At 41.5% G+C, this 17038-nt stretch overlaps 1 protein-coding gene across 4 annotated transcripts in view; it reads right to left on the reverse strand.

Moving 5' to 3' along the window:
* LOC106565001 (spectrin beta chain, non-erythrocytic 1) overlaps positions 1-17038 on the reverse strand; it is a 103325-nt gene that overhangs the window by 44310 nt on the left and 41977 nt on the right. For all 4 annotated transcript variants that reach the window (XM_045691321.2, XM_045691324.2, XM_045691322.2 and 1 more), the window contains 9 exons: positions 14802-14953; positions 5239-5412; positions 3897-3991; positions 3507-3587; positions 2947-3062; positions 2431-2543; positions 1935-2122; positions 1219-1336; positions 523-681 (listed from right to left, as the gene is read on the reverse strand). In XM_045691321.2, the coding sequence (XP_045547277.2) occupies positions 523-681; positions 1219-1336; positions 1935-2122; positions 2431-2543; positions 2947-3062; positions 3507-3587; positions 3897-3991; positions 5239-5412; positions 14802-14953 (1196 nt within the window). The remainder of the gene's footprint in view (positions 1-522; positions 682-1218; positions 1337-1934; positions 2123-2430; positions 2544-2946; positions 3063-3506; positions 3588-3896; positions 3992-5238; positions 5413-14801; positions 14954-17038) is intronic.

Genomic DNA, 17038 nt, shown 5'->3' on the forward strand with positions numbered 1-17038 from the left:
CCAAGCTCCCGTGCAGCAGCTCTATTTCCTCTTCAACTTGAAAGCTGCATCATATGCATTTCTCCATGTCTTTGCCATGATGAGGGTGACAAAATGACTACCGTAATCAGAATGATGGGAAGTTTGAGAGTGCTCGATTTAATCTAAACAGTAAACAAAAAAGTTGTTTGACCTTAACCCGTTTGGCAATTTCATTGGTCTAATGAAAGCTTCATGCCGGCAAAAAACTGAGCACGTCACAGAATGTGTTTTTTTGGAGAAAAAAAAATTGAAAGCGGGAAAAATCCATATATTAGCCGCATCATGGTTTAAGCCGCGAGGCTCAAAGCGTGGGAAAAAAGTTGCGATTTATAGTCCGGAATTTACGGTAATTATTATTTTTGTGTGTGCTCGCGCATGTGTGTGTCTATGGCTGTGCGACAAGCCATAGGATTTCACTTAGCCAGTTGTCCCTCATGGCTACTTTGAGTGTTTGTGTGAGTATGTGTGTTCGTGTATTTGTGCGCAAGCATTTGTTTTTACCTGTGAGACGAGGCGCTGGTTCTCACTCAGCCAGGTCTCCCTCATGGCAGCCTTGCGATCAAAGCGACGAGCCAGCTGCTCCAGTTTCTCCTGTCGAATCAGCTCCGTCCTCAGAGCCAGCTCCCGCTCATGCTCCGCCTTCTCCAGTCTCTCCCAGGTCTACCATAGACAAAGTTTAACACACAATATTAAGTCAGGTATATCATATGGTCCAGACAGACCAACATGAACGTCAGACATCATTTTTCTGTTCATTTCTAGGCTATTCTACATGTTAAATTGCCACAATTTGTACCTTACACATACGCACTATGCCAATGGTGGATTCAACTCTTTCATAATCTCACAGTTTTATGACCTGATGCGAAATGTATGAGTTCTGCTGAATTACTCCTATTGTAATAATTATACAATAGTAAAACCCCTACTTACTAATAATAATACTACCACACACCAAAGAGAGACTACCAAACACCCTGACACAGACAAACAGGAGAGAGAGATAGTGAACAGCCTGATGTTTCAAAACATTGATCGAGGAGTAGGGTAACTTTGTCCCTAGACCCTGATCTTGTGTCAGTTTAGCATTTTTGCCACTAATGGTAAAGGTTAGGATTGGGAGAAGGGAAACTGATCCTTCATCTGTACCTAGGGAAACTTCACCCTAAAGCGTTCATCAGAGACTACAGACATCACCTTGTTAATGTCAGAGATGAGTTTGCCCTCCCTGGGCATGTAGACTTTCTGATTGTTGGCCCTCATCTTGCTCTGGATGGTAAACAGAAGCACCTCCAGGTTGCCCTTCTCAGTAAACCTGATCAATTAAAAGATAAATGGTTTTGGGGGAGTGATATTTTGACAGCGTAGAAAAAACGAATGTCTAAACACATCGCATCACTTTAAGTTCTCAGGGTTGCACTTATTTCAAAGCGTTTTTAAATGCAACAGTCATGTCTTATTTCTGCATCATTAAAAATACTAAACATGCATACATTATCGCTTCAATTCATGGACATAGCAGAACAAAACATTTTGAAGTAAATTCCACTACAAGCAGGAGAGAGGTGTGCACCCAGCATGTTAGGTATTGTGCCATTCATTTAACATTAGACTTGACATTTTGTTTTAGGTAGTGACATGAATTTTTCATTTCAAATATTGGTTTAGAAGTTTGGAACAAAGAATTTGTGATGTTCAGGGAATGTCACAGGAATATTAACAAAAAAAAGGATGAGGGAATGGCAAGAAAACTGGACAATGTTATACCTTGAGTAAATATTATATTTACAAATATTCTTAAGATGATTTTAAAGCTGAAGATTGCCCATCTTGTCAGATCTCCATAAGTGCATAGGGGGTGCATTGGGGTATAGGGGTTGATTTGGGATTTGGTGCTGGCGGGGGGCACTCACTTAGGGGGTTTCTCGACCGTGCGATATGTGTTGAAGGCTTGAAGCTGCTGCTGCACCCCGTTTAAAGAGTTGGCAAACTTGCGATTGTTGAGGATGATGATGGTCTGCTCGATCCACTCCAGCAGGTCTGAGGCCAGAGACTCGTACTTCTCAATCATCTTCTCTGTCTCAATGGCATTGTCCAGTACCTAGCGGAACAAAGAGGACACATGTCAAGCTCTGGCCAAAAATGTCCAGACCTGGGTTCATATATAGTATTTGTTTTCTTTGAAACACTTAGAGTGTGTTTGCCAGATTGACACAATTTGCACTTTTGGTACTATTCCACTGGTTTCATTACGCCAGAAGAGCTCAATCAAGTACATCTTGAAAGTTTTTATACTATTTGAATCCAAATCTGAAAAGCTCTTACTCTGCCCCGAACAACTTGTTGACAACAACCCACCAAACAAACATGGAATTTGAGATAATAAACTGAGAATAAACGCTGAGTCACCTTCCCAATACGTTTCCCCTCCACTTTCAGCGCCTTCATTTTGGAGAAGTAGTGGTAGTATGTCACCACGTATGTGATGACAGACTTCTCATCGGGGTGGTCCACACTGATATCTGTGAAGCAAAAATTACATTTCTGATTGGTTAATACAATTTGATTTGGATAATTACAAAAAAATATTAAAAGAAGATCTCTTTTTGTATTTCATGATGTTGCATGACAGGGCAGTGGGAAGGTAAAGCAGGTGATATGCTGATAGAAAGTGGCAGACAGGGCTCAAATCCCTATTGCCAGGGGATATATGTAGTCTGGAGTCTGCAGCACTATCACTAGACCAGACTCTGTCACCTACAGTATTTTATACATTCCAGTTAAGGATTATTACAATTTGATTTGGTTTATTTGGACAACAAAAACATTAGTCACAGTACACTGAGAAATCATGCGTGGCATCAGATTGAGCTATTTTCCATATGCACTCCTCTACTACATAGAAGAGCATAGTCCAGAACTCACCCTCTGGGTCTAGGAGCTTGGTAAGACCAAGATGCTGCTCAGCCAGGTTGAAGGCATTCTGCAGGTTGTGGTGGGCATTGGACTTTTTCAGTTTGTCAAAGTCAATCAGGTCTGGCCTATACATGAGACAAAGCATCATACCACAGCACCAGTCTTACAGTATACCACCAAAGAATCACAAGATAAATACCCAGATGTAATTTACCTGTTGAAATGTTATGTTGTTATATTAAATAGTTATGTTCTGATATCTCAAAGATTCAACACAATTACACCAAATGATGTACAGTAATGCATCAATAAATCGTAAAATAAACCAAAAAGTAATTAGTTGAACATTACTCAATTGTAAATAAGAAAATAAATCATCATAAATGAGGGGGGTTGGAGGTGGGATAAAAAAATATATATTGGGTCATTACATGTGACCACATAAAGTAAATAGCAGACTGTGACATAAATCACAAAGGATAATTGGTCTGAATTCCATGAGAAAAACTATCTGAATTATGTGACCCACAAGGGCATGAAGGATAGTTGATCAAACAGACTCTTGTTACCTGTGCTTATGGATGAGGGCATTGAAAGCCATGCCATCTCGCCAACTGGTGCTGAAATTGTGAATGTTCACGTTTGGATAGCTACAAAGAACAAAACAGAGATGATGATTTGTTCAATGTTCAAATTCATTCCCTAAGCAATTTCTATATAATTCAAGATGTGGATCTGCTTCTGGAATTTCTTTACTGACTTGTTCTGAAAGTAAAAAGTCCAGTAACATCAAGTCACAATGGTGTTGCTGTCTAAATAAATGTATAATTATCTTAAGGAGGATTGTTTAAGTCAAGTGGTAGAACTGAGAGCTGTAATGTACAGTAGATGACCCAAATCTAAGTATTTAAAATCTCTAAGAAACGTGTCTGAATGCAAGGTGACAGCCAATCACTCACCCAGCAGTCTTCATCTGGCACCAGAGGAGCAGGGCGTCCTTGGCTGATCTCTTCTCCTTGTTGTCTCCATCAGTCTCAACACTGATGTCCTGGATCTGTCACACAGATAATGATACAACAGTACCGTGAAAAGTCTCAAATCAAATCAAAAATCTAATTTTATTTTTCACATGTGGCAAATATGCATAATCCCAACAATGCAGAGTTAAAAAGTAAGAAAATGTGATTTAAAAAAAATTGTAACATAATAAAATAACAATATCACAGCTATATACAAGGCGTACTGGTACCGAGTCAATGTGCTGGGGGTACGAGGTAGTTGAGGGGATTGAGGTAATATGTAAATGTAGGTAGGGGTAAAAGTGACTAGGAGATCAGGGTAGATAATAAACAGAGTAGTGTCAGCGTGTGGGAAGAGTGTGAAATGGCGTGAATGTGTGTGAGTGTATGTAGTGTTTGTATGTGTATGTTGAGAGTGTCAGTGTAGTATGTGTGAGTGTGTGGGTAGAGTCCAGTGAATGTGCATAGAGCCAGTGCAACAACAAAAAAAGTGGGTCAATGCAAATAGTCCGGGTAGCCATTTGATTAACTAATCAACAGTCTGATGGCTTGGGGGTAAAAGCTGTTCGGGAGCCTTTTGGTCCCAGACTCGGCACCAGTACCGCTTGCCGGAGAGAACAGTCTATGACTTGGGTTACTGGAGTCATTGACTTCCTCTGACACCGCTTGGTATAGAGGTCCTGGGCCTTATGCAATACCCGCTGTAGCGCCTTGCGGTCTGATGCCAAGCAGTTGCTCTCATACATAGCCTACATATCTTACTCATGTTATAACATAATCTTTATGTAAACAACTGACTGTGTAATATGTGTGCTGAGAAGTACAAGTTAGTATTAGATCACTGTGATAAAGGATGAGGCCCTACAGTAAATAAGCTACTGACGCTCAATTGGATTAAAATCAGCATACGGGCCAACTCTCCTCCTGGAGAGCAACTGGGTTTGTTGCTCACATAACAATAATAGCATACCTGATTCAGATAATCGTGGCCCTGCTTTACATAATGTGTCTCCAGGATAATAATAGAGAAACACTGTCTAAGTGAGCGTTCAAACCAGACAAATTGATGCATAAAATGCGCAGCAACTCAATGGTTTTCAATGGGAGCAGTGCTTTGGGGGAGGCCCTCCGGTTGTGTTGCGCTGTTCGTTATATATGTTGCAAAGACTTATCCATTAGCCAATTGAAAACCTAGAGCAGCATTTCTAGCAAATCATTTCTCCCCACCACACCGCTGCATCAGACATACGTTTCATGCGTTTTGGTTTGAAGACTCCTTTACCTGGAACCTGAGAATGATGGTCCAGATGAGGCCCAGGGTGAGGCGGTGGTTGCCGTCAACGATGTCATGTGAGCCCATGTTTTCCAGGTGGACCCTCTGCTCCTTGAGGAACTGCAGGGCCTTGTCCACATTCTCCAGGCAGTGGATACGCATCCGTCCCCTGGTGGGCTTGGGCTGGGGAGAAAGGACAGAACACAGAAAATGTCAGCCACAAGAGTTTCACTTTTTATTTTATTATTATTATTTTTTACATTATAGTCATTTAGCAGACACTCTTATCCAGAGCAACTTACAATCAGTTGAGAGTGGCCATAGGTTAAAAAAATAAGTTGGTGACACTTTATTTCTTGTTATAAGCATGTAGAGTATGAGCCCTTATACTGTCTAATTATAAGGCTTCCCCAAAAATGTATAGGATCATACATGCCCATGACATCATAATGCATTATACCTGTTGGCCTAAAGTTAAAGGGATAGTTAAACCGTATTACACAAAATTACACATTGGTTTCCAGTCTATGGATAAGGTATGACAGCCATCCATACTTTGGTTTAGTTCCCTGTTACTGTTTCCACATGCTAATGTTTTAGCATTTGTGGCAGAAATCCCATTCAAGTCATGGTATCGATATTGGCATTTTTTGCACAGGTCCAAATCATCCAAAAGTATCTACAATTAATTGTGAGGATAATATCGGTCCTATGACTAGAATGGGATTTGTATGTGGACACCTGCTCGTCGAACATCTCATTTCAAAATCATTGGCATTAATATGGAGTTGGTCCAAACTTTGCTGCTATAACAGCCTCCACTCTTTTGGGAAGGCTTTCCACTAGATCTTGGAACATTGCTCCAGGGACTTGCTTCCATTCAGCCACAAGAGCATTAGTGAGGTCGGCACTGATGTTTGGCGATTAGGCCTGGCTCGCAGTCGGCTATTCAATTCATCCCAAAGATGTTCGATGGGGTTGAGGTCAGGCCTCTGTGCAGGCCAGTCAAGTTCTTCCACACCAATCTCAACAAACCATTTCTGTATGGACCTCGCATTGTGCACTATGCCATTGTCATGCTGAATCAGGAAAGGACCTTCCCCAAACTGTTGCCACAAAGTTGGAAGCACAGAATCGTGTACAATGTCATTGTATGCTGTAGCGTTAAGATTTCCCTTCAGTGGAACTAAGGAGCCTGAAACATGAAAAACAGACCCTGACCACTCCTCCACAAAACTTTACATTTGGCACAATGAATTGGGGCAGGTAGCGTTCTCCTGGCTTCCGCCAAACTCAGATCAGGTTTCGGACTGCCAGATGGTGAAGTATGATTCATCACTCCAGAGAAAGCGTTTCCACTGCTCCAGAGTCCAATGTCAGTGGGCTTTACACCACTCCAGCCGACGCTTGGCATTGCGCATGGTGATCTTAGGCTGCTCGGCCATGGAAACCCATTTAGTAAAGCTTCCGACAAACAGTTATTGTGCTGACATTGCTTTCAGAGGCAGTTTGAAACTCATTAGTGAGTGTTGCAATGGAGGACAGACAATCTTTATGTGCTACGCACGTCAGCACTCGCCAGTCCTGTTCTATGAGCTTCTGTGGCCTACCACTTCCCGGCTGAACCATTGTTGCTCCTAGACGTTTGCACTTCACAATAACAGCACTTACAGTTGACCGGGCAGCTCTAGCAGGGCAGAAATTTGACAAATTGACTTGTTGTAAATGCGGCATCCATGACAGTGCCACGTTGAAAGTCACTGAGCTCTTCAATAAGGCCATTCTACTGCCAATGTTTGTCTATTGAGATTGCATGGCTGTGTGTTCGATTTTATACATCTGTCAGCAATGGGTGTGGCTGAATTAGCTGAATCCACTAATTTGAAGGGGTGTCCACATAAACTATACAGTATATACAAAAGTATCACACTTTTACAATTGACTGGCCGTCTACATAAAATCAAAAGTACAATCATGTTTGCAAATTCAACCTAACAAAAAAACACGATTAGATAAAAAAAGGAACAGATCCTTAAAATGCCATTTAGCTTTTCACTTCATTTTAATTTTGCCAATGTATGTTGAGCTACATTCTGCAACCCTCCCAGTCAATGATTAGCAGACCTGGTCAAATACATATGTCAAATACTTTCAAGCTGTGTTTGATTTCTTTTGAGCTGTACAATGGAACAAATGCAAAAGTCCCAAAAGTGCAAACTTAAAGCTAATTCAAGCTCACCTCAAATACATTCAAGTTTACATATATGATATATGTAGTTGACAAAGGTCTTATAATTAGAAAGGTTTTATATACACAACATGCCACTTCTTCACTCTTAAAAGCAAAGGATGCAGCTGACTATTTCAGTCTGTTGAAAGTGAATGAGTAACCCGGCAATAAAGCAGCCTTCTGCCCTCTGATGAACGTGGAGACTTTACACTGAGGTGTGGTTTTGGAGGAGCAGAAGAGGGACGACTAGTCCTTTGTGCAGGCAGGGGGAAGTCAACCCTGTTCAATCAAAACCGCTATCTGGGTACAAAAAAAAGAGCTGGAAGCAGGCACGTTTGAATTCAAGTGCTCAGCAAAACTGAGTCAATAGTGTAAAACAAAAACATAACCGCATGATTAATTTAAAATGCAGTACTGTACATGCCTAGTTTTTCACTGTGTTGAAAGAGGAAAATGTATCCCCGAAAACAGATGACTGGTTTGGATTGAAGAATGAAAAAATTTACTTACTGTATCTTAACACCATTTGATTGACACCCAAGTGAGAGTGAAAGCAAAATCCCTATTCAACTCCTACTGCTGAGTCAGTCAGCACAATACACTGCTGACCTCTAAGACGTGTGTGTGTGTGTGTGTGTGTGTGTGTGTGTGTGTGTGTGTGTGTGTGTGTGTGTGTGTGTGTGTGTGTGTGTGTGTGTGTGTGTGTGTGTGTGTGTGTGTGTGTGTGTGTGTGTGTGTGTACATGTACATCTGAGTGTGTGTGTCTGCAGAGACACACTGGCAATGTGTGGCGGTGCAGCTCTTTGAGATGCAGATTTACACTCTGTAGGAGCTGGGAGTGCAGCGCCAGCCGAGTAGCAATGACATAAGCACTTTTCTACCAGACCATGACATCATGTACAGGAAGCCTCATTCCTACAGCCTATACAAGTTCACTTCACTTTATCATTGCTGAAAGATGACGTACAAAATGTGGGTAGACCATGGCTTGCATTTTATATGTAATGTATGTACGAACATACACAGTTGGGTATTCTACATTTTAGCAGATGTTCTTATCCAGAGCAACTAGGGATAAGTGCCGTGCTCAAGGGCCCATCAACAGATTTCTCATCTAATTGGCTCAGGGATTCCAACCAGTCACCTTTCGGTTACTAGCCCAACGCTCTTAACCGCTGGTAAGCACATTCTGTATGTATAGCATTTTGAATTATGTCATTTAAAAAAGTGATAGCTATTGACAAAAATATATTCAGTGCTTATGAGCAGTGATGTACTGGTAAAAACACAAGGTGGGTAAACTCTGATAGCTGTAAATAAAGTAGCAGTACCTATATTTTCAATGCATTTTTCTGCAGTAGGTGGGTAAACGCTCGCACAAAATAAAAAAGGTGTGTAAATGACATTTAGGTGTATTTACCCTCCACTACACCACTACTTCTCAGTGCTTATTTGTACATGACTTGTGTACAATCTATTCACTAGTTTCCATATCATGATACCTGAAGACACACATAACAGGGTCAGAAGAACACTGGCATGGGGCCTATGAAAGTCGAATCATCCTCCTATGTGTTGCATAATATCCTGGTAACCTAATGTGGTACCAGATCTGGGTTCAAATAAAAACCTTGAGTTTTTGCTTGAGCCTGCCTGAAGTGCCAGATGGGCTGGGTTTGCACTTGTGGGACTATTCCATTGCTTACATTGCGCCAGGAAAGCTCAGTCAAGCGCAGCTTAAGTATTTGAACAATTCAAAATACTATTTGTTCCCATGCCTCTACCTGGCACATAGCTGTTACCTGCTGTGTCTAAACTCAAATCGAGTTACACATTGACCAGGAAAATTAAACCTGGCCCAAGGCGTGCCCAGAGGAATTCATTCACGTCAAGGAGACCTTTTTCTCAGGAGGAAATGCAAAAATAGGAGTTTGGGATTACAACAGCCAAGTACAGTAATACAATACAAAAGGGAAAGGGAAAGCCCTTCGAGTTTTGAACATCAACTGCTGATCGTAATTGCACACATGGATTACGCCAATAGCCACATAAATCCCTCAAACTCATCTCTGGACCTCAAAGCCAGATCCACTGCATTTTTTTCATTGTTCACCTCTAATCAGGGACTGATTTAGACCAGGGACACCAGGAGTGTGCAATTAATTATCAGGTAGAGCAGAAAACCAGGAGGCTCCAGACCTCATTGGGTAAGAGTTGAGTACCCCTGGCATAGAGTATCCTTGGTAGATTACATTATGGGATGTGCCTTGTTGGGTATTTGCCAATAGAGTGAGATGTCTTATTGGGAGCCTTGTATGTGATAGCAAGCCTGGAAAGCGGAACCTTTCATGGTACGTGGCTCTGACTATGTGGACATCTTTTCCCTTCATCAGCAAAAAATAAATCAAAGGCAGCCTACCTGCTTAAACTCTCACCAACTACACTTTAGTAATAAATCAAATCAAACTTTATTTGTCACATGCGCCGAATACAACAAGTGTAGACCTTAGTGTAGACCGTGAAATGCTTACTTACAAGCCCTTAACCAACAGTGCAGTTCAAGAAGAGTTAAGAAAATATTTACCAAATAGTCACACAGTAAGAATAACAATAACGAGGCTATATACAGGGGGTACCGGTACCGAGTGAGTTCGTGGGGGTACAGGTTAGTTGAGGTAATTTGTACATGTACGTAGGGGTGAAGTCACTATGCATAGATAATAAACAACAAGTAGCAGCAGTGTAGAAAAGGGAGGGGGACGGGCAAATGTAAATAGTCCAGTGGCAATTTTATTAATTGTTAAGCAGTCTTATGGATTGGGGGTAGAAGCTGTTGAGGAGCCTTTTGGTCCTAGACTTGGCGCTCCGGTACCGCTTGCCATGCGGTAGCAGAGAAAACAGTCTATAACTTGGGTGACTGGAGTCTCTGACAATTTTATGGGATTTCCTCTGACACCGCCTATTATATTGGTCCTGGATGGCAGGAAGTTTGGCTCCAGTGATGTACTGGGCCGTACGCACTATCCTCTGTAGCGCCTTGCGGTCAGATGCCGAGCAGTTGCCACACCAGGCGGTGATGCAACCAGTCAGGATGCTCTCGATGGTGCAGCTGTATAACCTTTTGAGGATCTGGGGACCCATGCCAAATCTTTACAGTCTCCTGAGGGGGAAAAGGTTTTGTCGTGCCCTCTTCACGACTGTCTTGGTATGTTTGGACCATGATAGTTTGTTGGTGATGTGGACACCAAAGAACTTGAAACTCTCGACCCGCTCCACTACAGCCCCGTCGATGTTAATGAGGGCCTGTTCGGCCCGCCTTTTCCTGTAGTCCACGATCAGCGCCTTTGTCTTGCTCACATTGAGGGAGAGGTTGTTGTCCTGGCACCACACTGCCAGTTCTCTGACCTCCTCCCTATAAGCCATCTCATCGTTGTCGGTGATCAGGCCTATCACTGTTGTGTCTTCAGAAAACTTAATGATTGTGTTCGAGTCGTGCTTGGCTACGCAGTTGTGGGTGAAAAGGGAGTACAGGAGGGAACTAAGTACACACCCCTGAGGGGCCCCAGTGTTAAGGATCAGCATGGCGGACGTGTTGTTGCCTACCCTTACCACCTGGGGGCGGCCCGTCAGGAAGTCCAGGATCCAGTTACAGAAGGAGGTGTTTAGTCCCAGAGTCCTTAGCTTAGTGATGAGCTTTGTGGGCACTATGGTGTTGAACACTGAGCTGTAGTCAATGAACAGCATTCTCACATAGGTGTTCCTTTTGTCCAGGTGGGAAAGGGCCGTGTGGAGTGTGATTGAGATTGAGATTGTGTCATCTGTGGATCTGTTGGGGCAGTATGCGAATTGGAGTGGGTCTAGGGTGTCCGGGAGGATGATGTTGATGTGAGCCATGACCAGCCTTTCAAAGCACTTCATGGCTGTCACTTAAATCAGTGTGGGTGAAGGGGCGGAGACAGGTTAAAGAAAGATTTTTAAGCCTTGAGACATGGATTTTGTATGTGTGCCATTCAGAGGGTGAATGGGAAAGACAAAATACTTAAGTGCCTTTGAATGGTAGTAGGTGCCAAGTGCACCAGTTTGAGAGTGTCAAGAAATGCAATGCTGCTGGGTTTTTCACACTCAACAGTTTCCTGTGTGTAGCAAGAATGGTCCACCACCCATAGGACATTCAGCCAACTTGACACAACTGTGGGAAGCATTGGAGTCAACATGGGCCAGTTTTCGTCACATTGTAGAGTCCCATGCTCCGATGAATTGAGGCTGTTCTGAGAGCAAATGCAACTCAATATCGAGAAGGTGTTCCTAATGTTTTGTACACTCAATGTACACTGTGGATGTTTAGTTATGGATTATTAAATAGGTCTTGAATGTTGGCTGTATGGTTCATATACTGTACATATACTGTATGATACAATATTAATAAAAAAATATATATCTAATGAAACCACACAAATCCTTAGGTTAAAAATATATCCATGTGGAGAAGTGTTCCCCTTTCCATCTAATTAGGTCATTTTTCTGGACAATAATTTTGTCCATTTATGCCAGTGACACCTTTTGGCTCAAGAGCATCCCCAGAGTAACATTCCGTGAAATAATTGCATCAGTGTCACATGAATGATTTTTTTTTCTTTTCACATGCATGACCTTTTCTCAAGACACTCTTAAAAAGGGGACAGCCTTTCTTTTGAAAATTTCAGTGTAATGCATCCCTGGCATCAAACATTTTGGAGATGCCAGTGCCTTCGGAAAGTATTCAGACCACTTCACTTTTTCCACATTTTGTTATGTTACAGCCTTATTCTAAAAATTATTACATTGTTATTTTCCCCTCATCAATCTACACACAATAACCCATAATGACAAAGCAAAAACAGGTTTTTAGAAATGTTTGCTGATTTATAAAAAATAAAAATTTGTTGAAGCACCTTTGGCAGCGATTACAGCATTGAGTCTTCTTGGTTATGACGCTTCAAGCTTGGCACACCTGTATTTGGGGAGTTTCTCCAATTCTTCTCTATAGATCCTCTCAAGCTCTGTCAGGTTGGATGTGGAGTGTTGCTAAACAGCTATTTTCAGGTCTCTCCAGAGATGTATGATCGGTTTCAAGTCCTCGATCTGGCTGGGCTACTCAAGGACATTCAGAGACTTGTCTGAAGTGAAGTGAGGTGTGGCTTCCGTCTGGCCACTCTACCATAAAGGCCTGATTGGTGGAATGCTGCAGAGATGGTTGTCCTTCTAGAAGGTTCTCCCATCTCTACATAGGAACTCTAGAAATCTGTCAGAGTGACTATCGGGTTCTTGGGGACCTCCCTGACCAAGCCCCCCCCCCTCCATTGGTCAGTATAGGCAGAGTCTTTGTTACCCTTCCTCAGATCTGTGTCTAGACAATCCTGTCTCAGAGCTCTAAGGACAACTTCTTCGATCTCATGGCTTGGTTTTTGCTCTGACATGCACTGTCAACTGTGGGACCTTATAGACAGGTTTGTGCCTTTCCAAATCATGTCCAATCAATTGAATTTACCACAACTGGACTCCAATCAACTTGTACAAACATCTCAAGGATGATCAATTGAAACAGGATGCACTTGAGCTCAATTTCGAGTCTCATAGCAAACGGTCTGAATAATCATGTAAATAAAGTTTTTCCGTTTTTTTTTAAAATAAATTTGCAAACATTTCTTAAAACCTGTTTGCACTTTGTCATTATGGGGTATTGTGTGTAGATTGCTAAGGATTATTTTGTATTTAATCCATTTTAGAATTAGGCTGTAACGTAACAACATGTGGAAAAAGTCAAGGGGCTGAATATTTTTCCAGAGGCACTGTACCATTCGTATGTATGTATCAAGGGTCTTTCCACCAATTAGGTGCCTTTCGAAAAGTATAACTTTTGATTTCACCAAAGAGCACATGTTCAACTTCATAAAAAACACATTTCCCCATCTCAAGAGGTTAAATTAAAAAAAATCTTTAGTAAGTTTTTATTTTATCTTTATTTAACTAGGCAAGTCACATAAGAACAAATTCTTATTTTCAATGACGGACTAGGAACAGTGGGTTAACTGCCTTGTTCAGGGGCAGAACAACAGATTTTTACCTTGTCAGCTCAGGGATTTGACCTTGCAACCTTCCAGTTACAAGTCCAATGCTCTAACAACTAGGCTACCTGCCTATTATATGCCAAAAATGTAACCTCATTAAAATGAGTCTTCAGTTCACGTAACAGGGTTGACCTTAAAATGTGGGACAGATGTAAATAAATCAGTAATCAGTAACAAGAAATAAATAATCTTCAGAAATGACTTTGTCAAAGCAACAAACTAACTAAGGGTTTACAATCATGGTGAAATGTTGGGGTTAAGTGGGTTAAAATCTTCCTAGAAATACACAGGGTTGACGGAGTGACATGTCACAAACCGGAATTTTGGCATTTTAGCAAGTCTATATTTTGACTTCTCCATGTGATCTATCATGGTTCCCCCACGGGACGGTTGAGCTAACGTAGGCTAATGCGATTAGCATGAGGTTGTACATAACAAGAACATTTCCCAGGACATAGACATATCTGATGTTGGTAGAAAACTTAAATTATTGTTAATCTAACTGCACTCTCCAATTTATAGTCGCTATTACAGTAAAATAATACCATGCTATTGTTTGAGGAGAGTGTACAGTTATAAACTTGAAAAGTTATTAATAAACAAATTACGCACATTTGGGCAGTCTTGATACAACATTTTGAACAGAAATGCAATGGTTCATTGGCTCAGTCTAAAACTTTGCACATACACTGCTGCCATCTAGTGTCCAAAATCTAAATTGTGCCTGGGCTGGAATAATACATTATGGTCTTTCTCTTGCATTTCAAAGATGATGGTATAATTCTTTTTTAAAGCAAGTTTTTTAGTTTTTTCTTTGTATTATCTTTTACCAGATCTAATGTGTTATATTCACCTACATTAATTTCACATTTCCACAAACTTCAAAGTGTTTCCTTTCAAATGGTATCAAGAATATGCATATCCTTGCTTCAGGTCCTGAGCTAAAGGCACTTAGATTTGGGTATGTCATTTTAGGCGAAAATTGGAAAAAAAGGGTCCGATCCTTAAGAGGTTTTAAAGGGCACTTCATTTAATATAACAGGCTTTTAAAATGCAATGTTGGTGCACAACTGCTAATTAAAATATCAAAAGGCACTCTTTTTGTGGAACGGCCCTCAAGCATCTCAGAGTAGAATGCTGATTTAGGATCAGGTCCTCCCTGAGCATGTAATCTTATTGATTGTGATCTAAAAGGCTAAACTGATCCATACAGGCCCGGGTAGTACGGTACTCACCAGTCTCTCCCCAGACAGCACCTCCAGCAGTTTGATGAGCATGCGTCCATCACTCAGGTCCCTGTACAGGTCGGTGATGCGGCAGGACACCCGGGAGAGGTGAGAGTTCACCCATTTGGTGAAGGTCTTCTTCTGCACTGCTTCGCGCTCATCTGGAGAGAAAAGAAGACAGGGAATACAATTAAGATATAAGTAATAAAGAGAAGTTCTGTCAAATTGATCTGTCATTAAATTAATTGGAGATGAAACAACTGAATTCCTGATGACGGATAAGCAGAGTTATGGTATAAAAAAAAATACATGCTAGTAGACGCGCTTATCCAGAGTGACTTACAGGAGCAGTTAGGGTTAAGTGCCTTGCTCAAGGGCACATCAACAGATTTCTTACCTAGTCAGCTCAGGGTTTTGAACCAGTGAGCTTTTGGTTACTGGCCCAACACTCTTAACCGCTAGGCTACCTGCTGCCCTATGTTTGCCAAATTAGCAGTGTTGGGGAGTAGCGAAATACATGTAGTTCAACTAGTAATTAAACTACATTTTGCAGTAGCTTGATGGTAGATTAACTAAATTAAAATCTTGGTAGTGCTTGCAGTAGTTAATAACTTTTTGACCATGTAGCAGTGCAGGTAACTACTGGGACTACACACTACGTTTTTGGCAAAAAGAGAAGAAAATATGGGTGAAATAGGCAAGATTTTACAAATGTATAAATTACTTTATTGCTGTCATCTGTTCTGGGTTCTCAGGACAGTGCGCATGAAAGTGAGGAGACAAGGGGAGAAAGCTACTGCAGACTAATGAGATACAACCATAGCTTCAAAATGTAAAAAAAAGTGGAAGCGGGAGCTGGGGCTATCCTGTTTATGTTCGGGGCCCTTGACAGGGCCAATGCCGCACCCTCTGGCTCAGAGTTCATATCCATGAACACAAGGCGGGTTTATTTATAATCCTCCCCAATTTTCCTGTTATTGCATTCCTTATCCCTGCAAAGACGTAAGCATCTGATTTGATTGTTCGTTTGCCACATGGCGAAATGAGAGAGATGACCTCGCCACACGCAGGACTGGCTGCACCTTGCAATGTACTCTCCAACTCCAAGGCCCTCTTGACTTTTTTGTTATTAGTGATTTATTTGACACATTTGACGATCTTGCCGAAGAAAAACAATTGGAGAAGGTCGAACCTATTCGTCACATCCCCCCATCCCTGAAACACAAAACATGATATCAACATATGAAATAAAAAGGTATCCTTTGATTAAAAAACACTATTGATTTGGAATCGATCGCTCAGTTAATACTGAACCCTGACCACAATTGTAGTGTGTATGACTAAACTAACTAGACTCAGAGCCAACTTCCTGCCTGCTGCCCTAACCCTCGGGGGTACAACCAGCTATCATCATAGGAGATTGCTGAGTAGAGAACGGCTCATAATAACGGCTGGAAAGGAGTGAATGGAATGGCATAAACACATGTGTTTGATGTATTTCATAACATTCCAGCTATTCCGCTCCAGGCATTACCACAAGCCCATCCTCCTCAATTCAGTTGCCACCAACCTCCAACGCATCAAACCCATTTCTGTGGCGATATTGCAACATGGTAAAATCACCACAAGCGTCACATAGTGGTACATGCTGGGGGGATTTTTTTAAGGAGCCTCCTGTGAGACCGGAGGACAAGACAGAGCTGGACAGAACAATAGAGGCAGTGTTCCTCTCTTCCACCCCTGCCCTAGCTCAACTCCGGGGAGGGCTAGCTAGAGGAATGTTGCACTAGCATCTGGTCTTATCGTTAGGTAAACACATAGCTCCCGATCTATTAACACAGTTTGAAGAGTGAGTTTAAGATGTTTAAAAACAAAAAAACGGTTGCCAATAAAGACAATTTCAGGTCATTTCATTAAACAAGGCTGCGTCATGCCGTTTGTCATTTGTCAAAGACCTTGGGCTGATTGGAAAATGATAGCAGTATCTTGAAGGGCCAAGTAGGGGGATATGGTTAAGAGAAATACATAATTCATATTTTTTGCCATCATTGTAAGCTAGCCACACACACTATACGATACATGTATAAAACATTAGAATGAGTGTTTGTTTTTGTCACAACCCGGCTCATGGGAAGTGACAAAGAGCTCTTCTAGGACCAGGGAACAAATAATAATATAATAATAATCAATAATTTTGCTCTTTATTTAGCCATCTTACATATAAAACCTTATTTGTTCATCAAAAT

This window comes from Salmo salar, chromosome 12 (assembly GCF_965601325.2).
Source record: "Salmo salar chromosome 12, fSalSal1, whole genome shotgun sequence".
In the NCBI taxonomy this organism is placed as follows: Eukaryota; Metazoa; Chordata; class Actinopteri; order Salmoniformes; family Salmonidae; genus Salmo; species Salmo salar.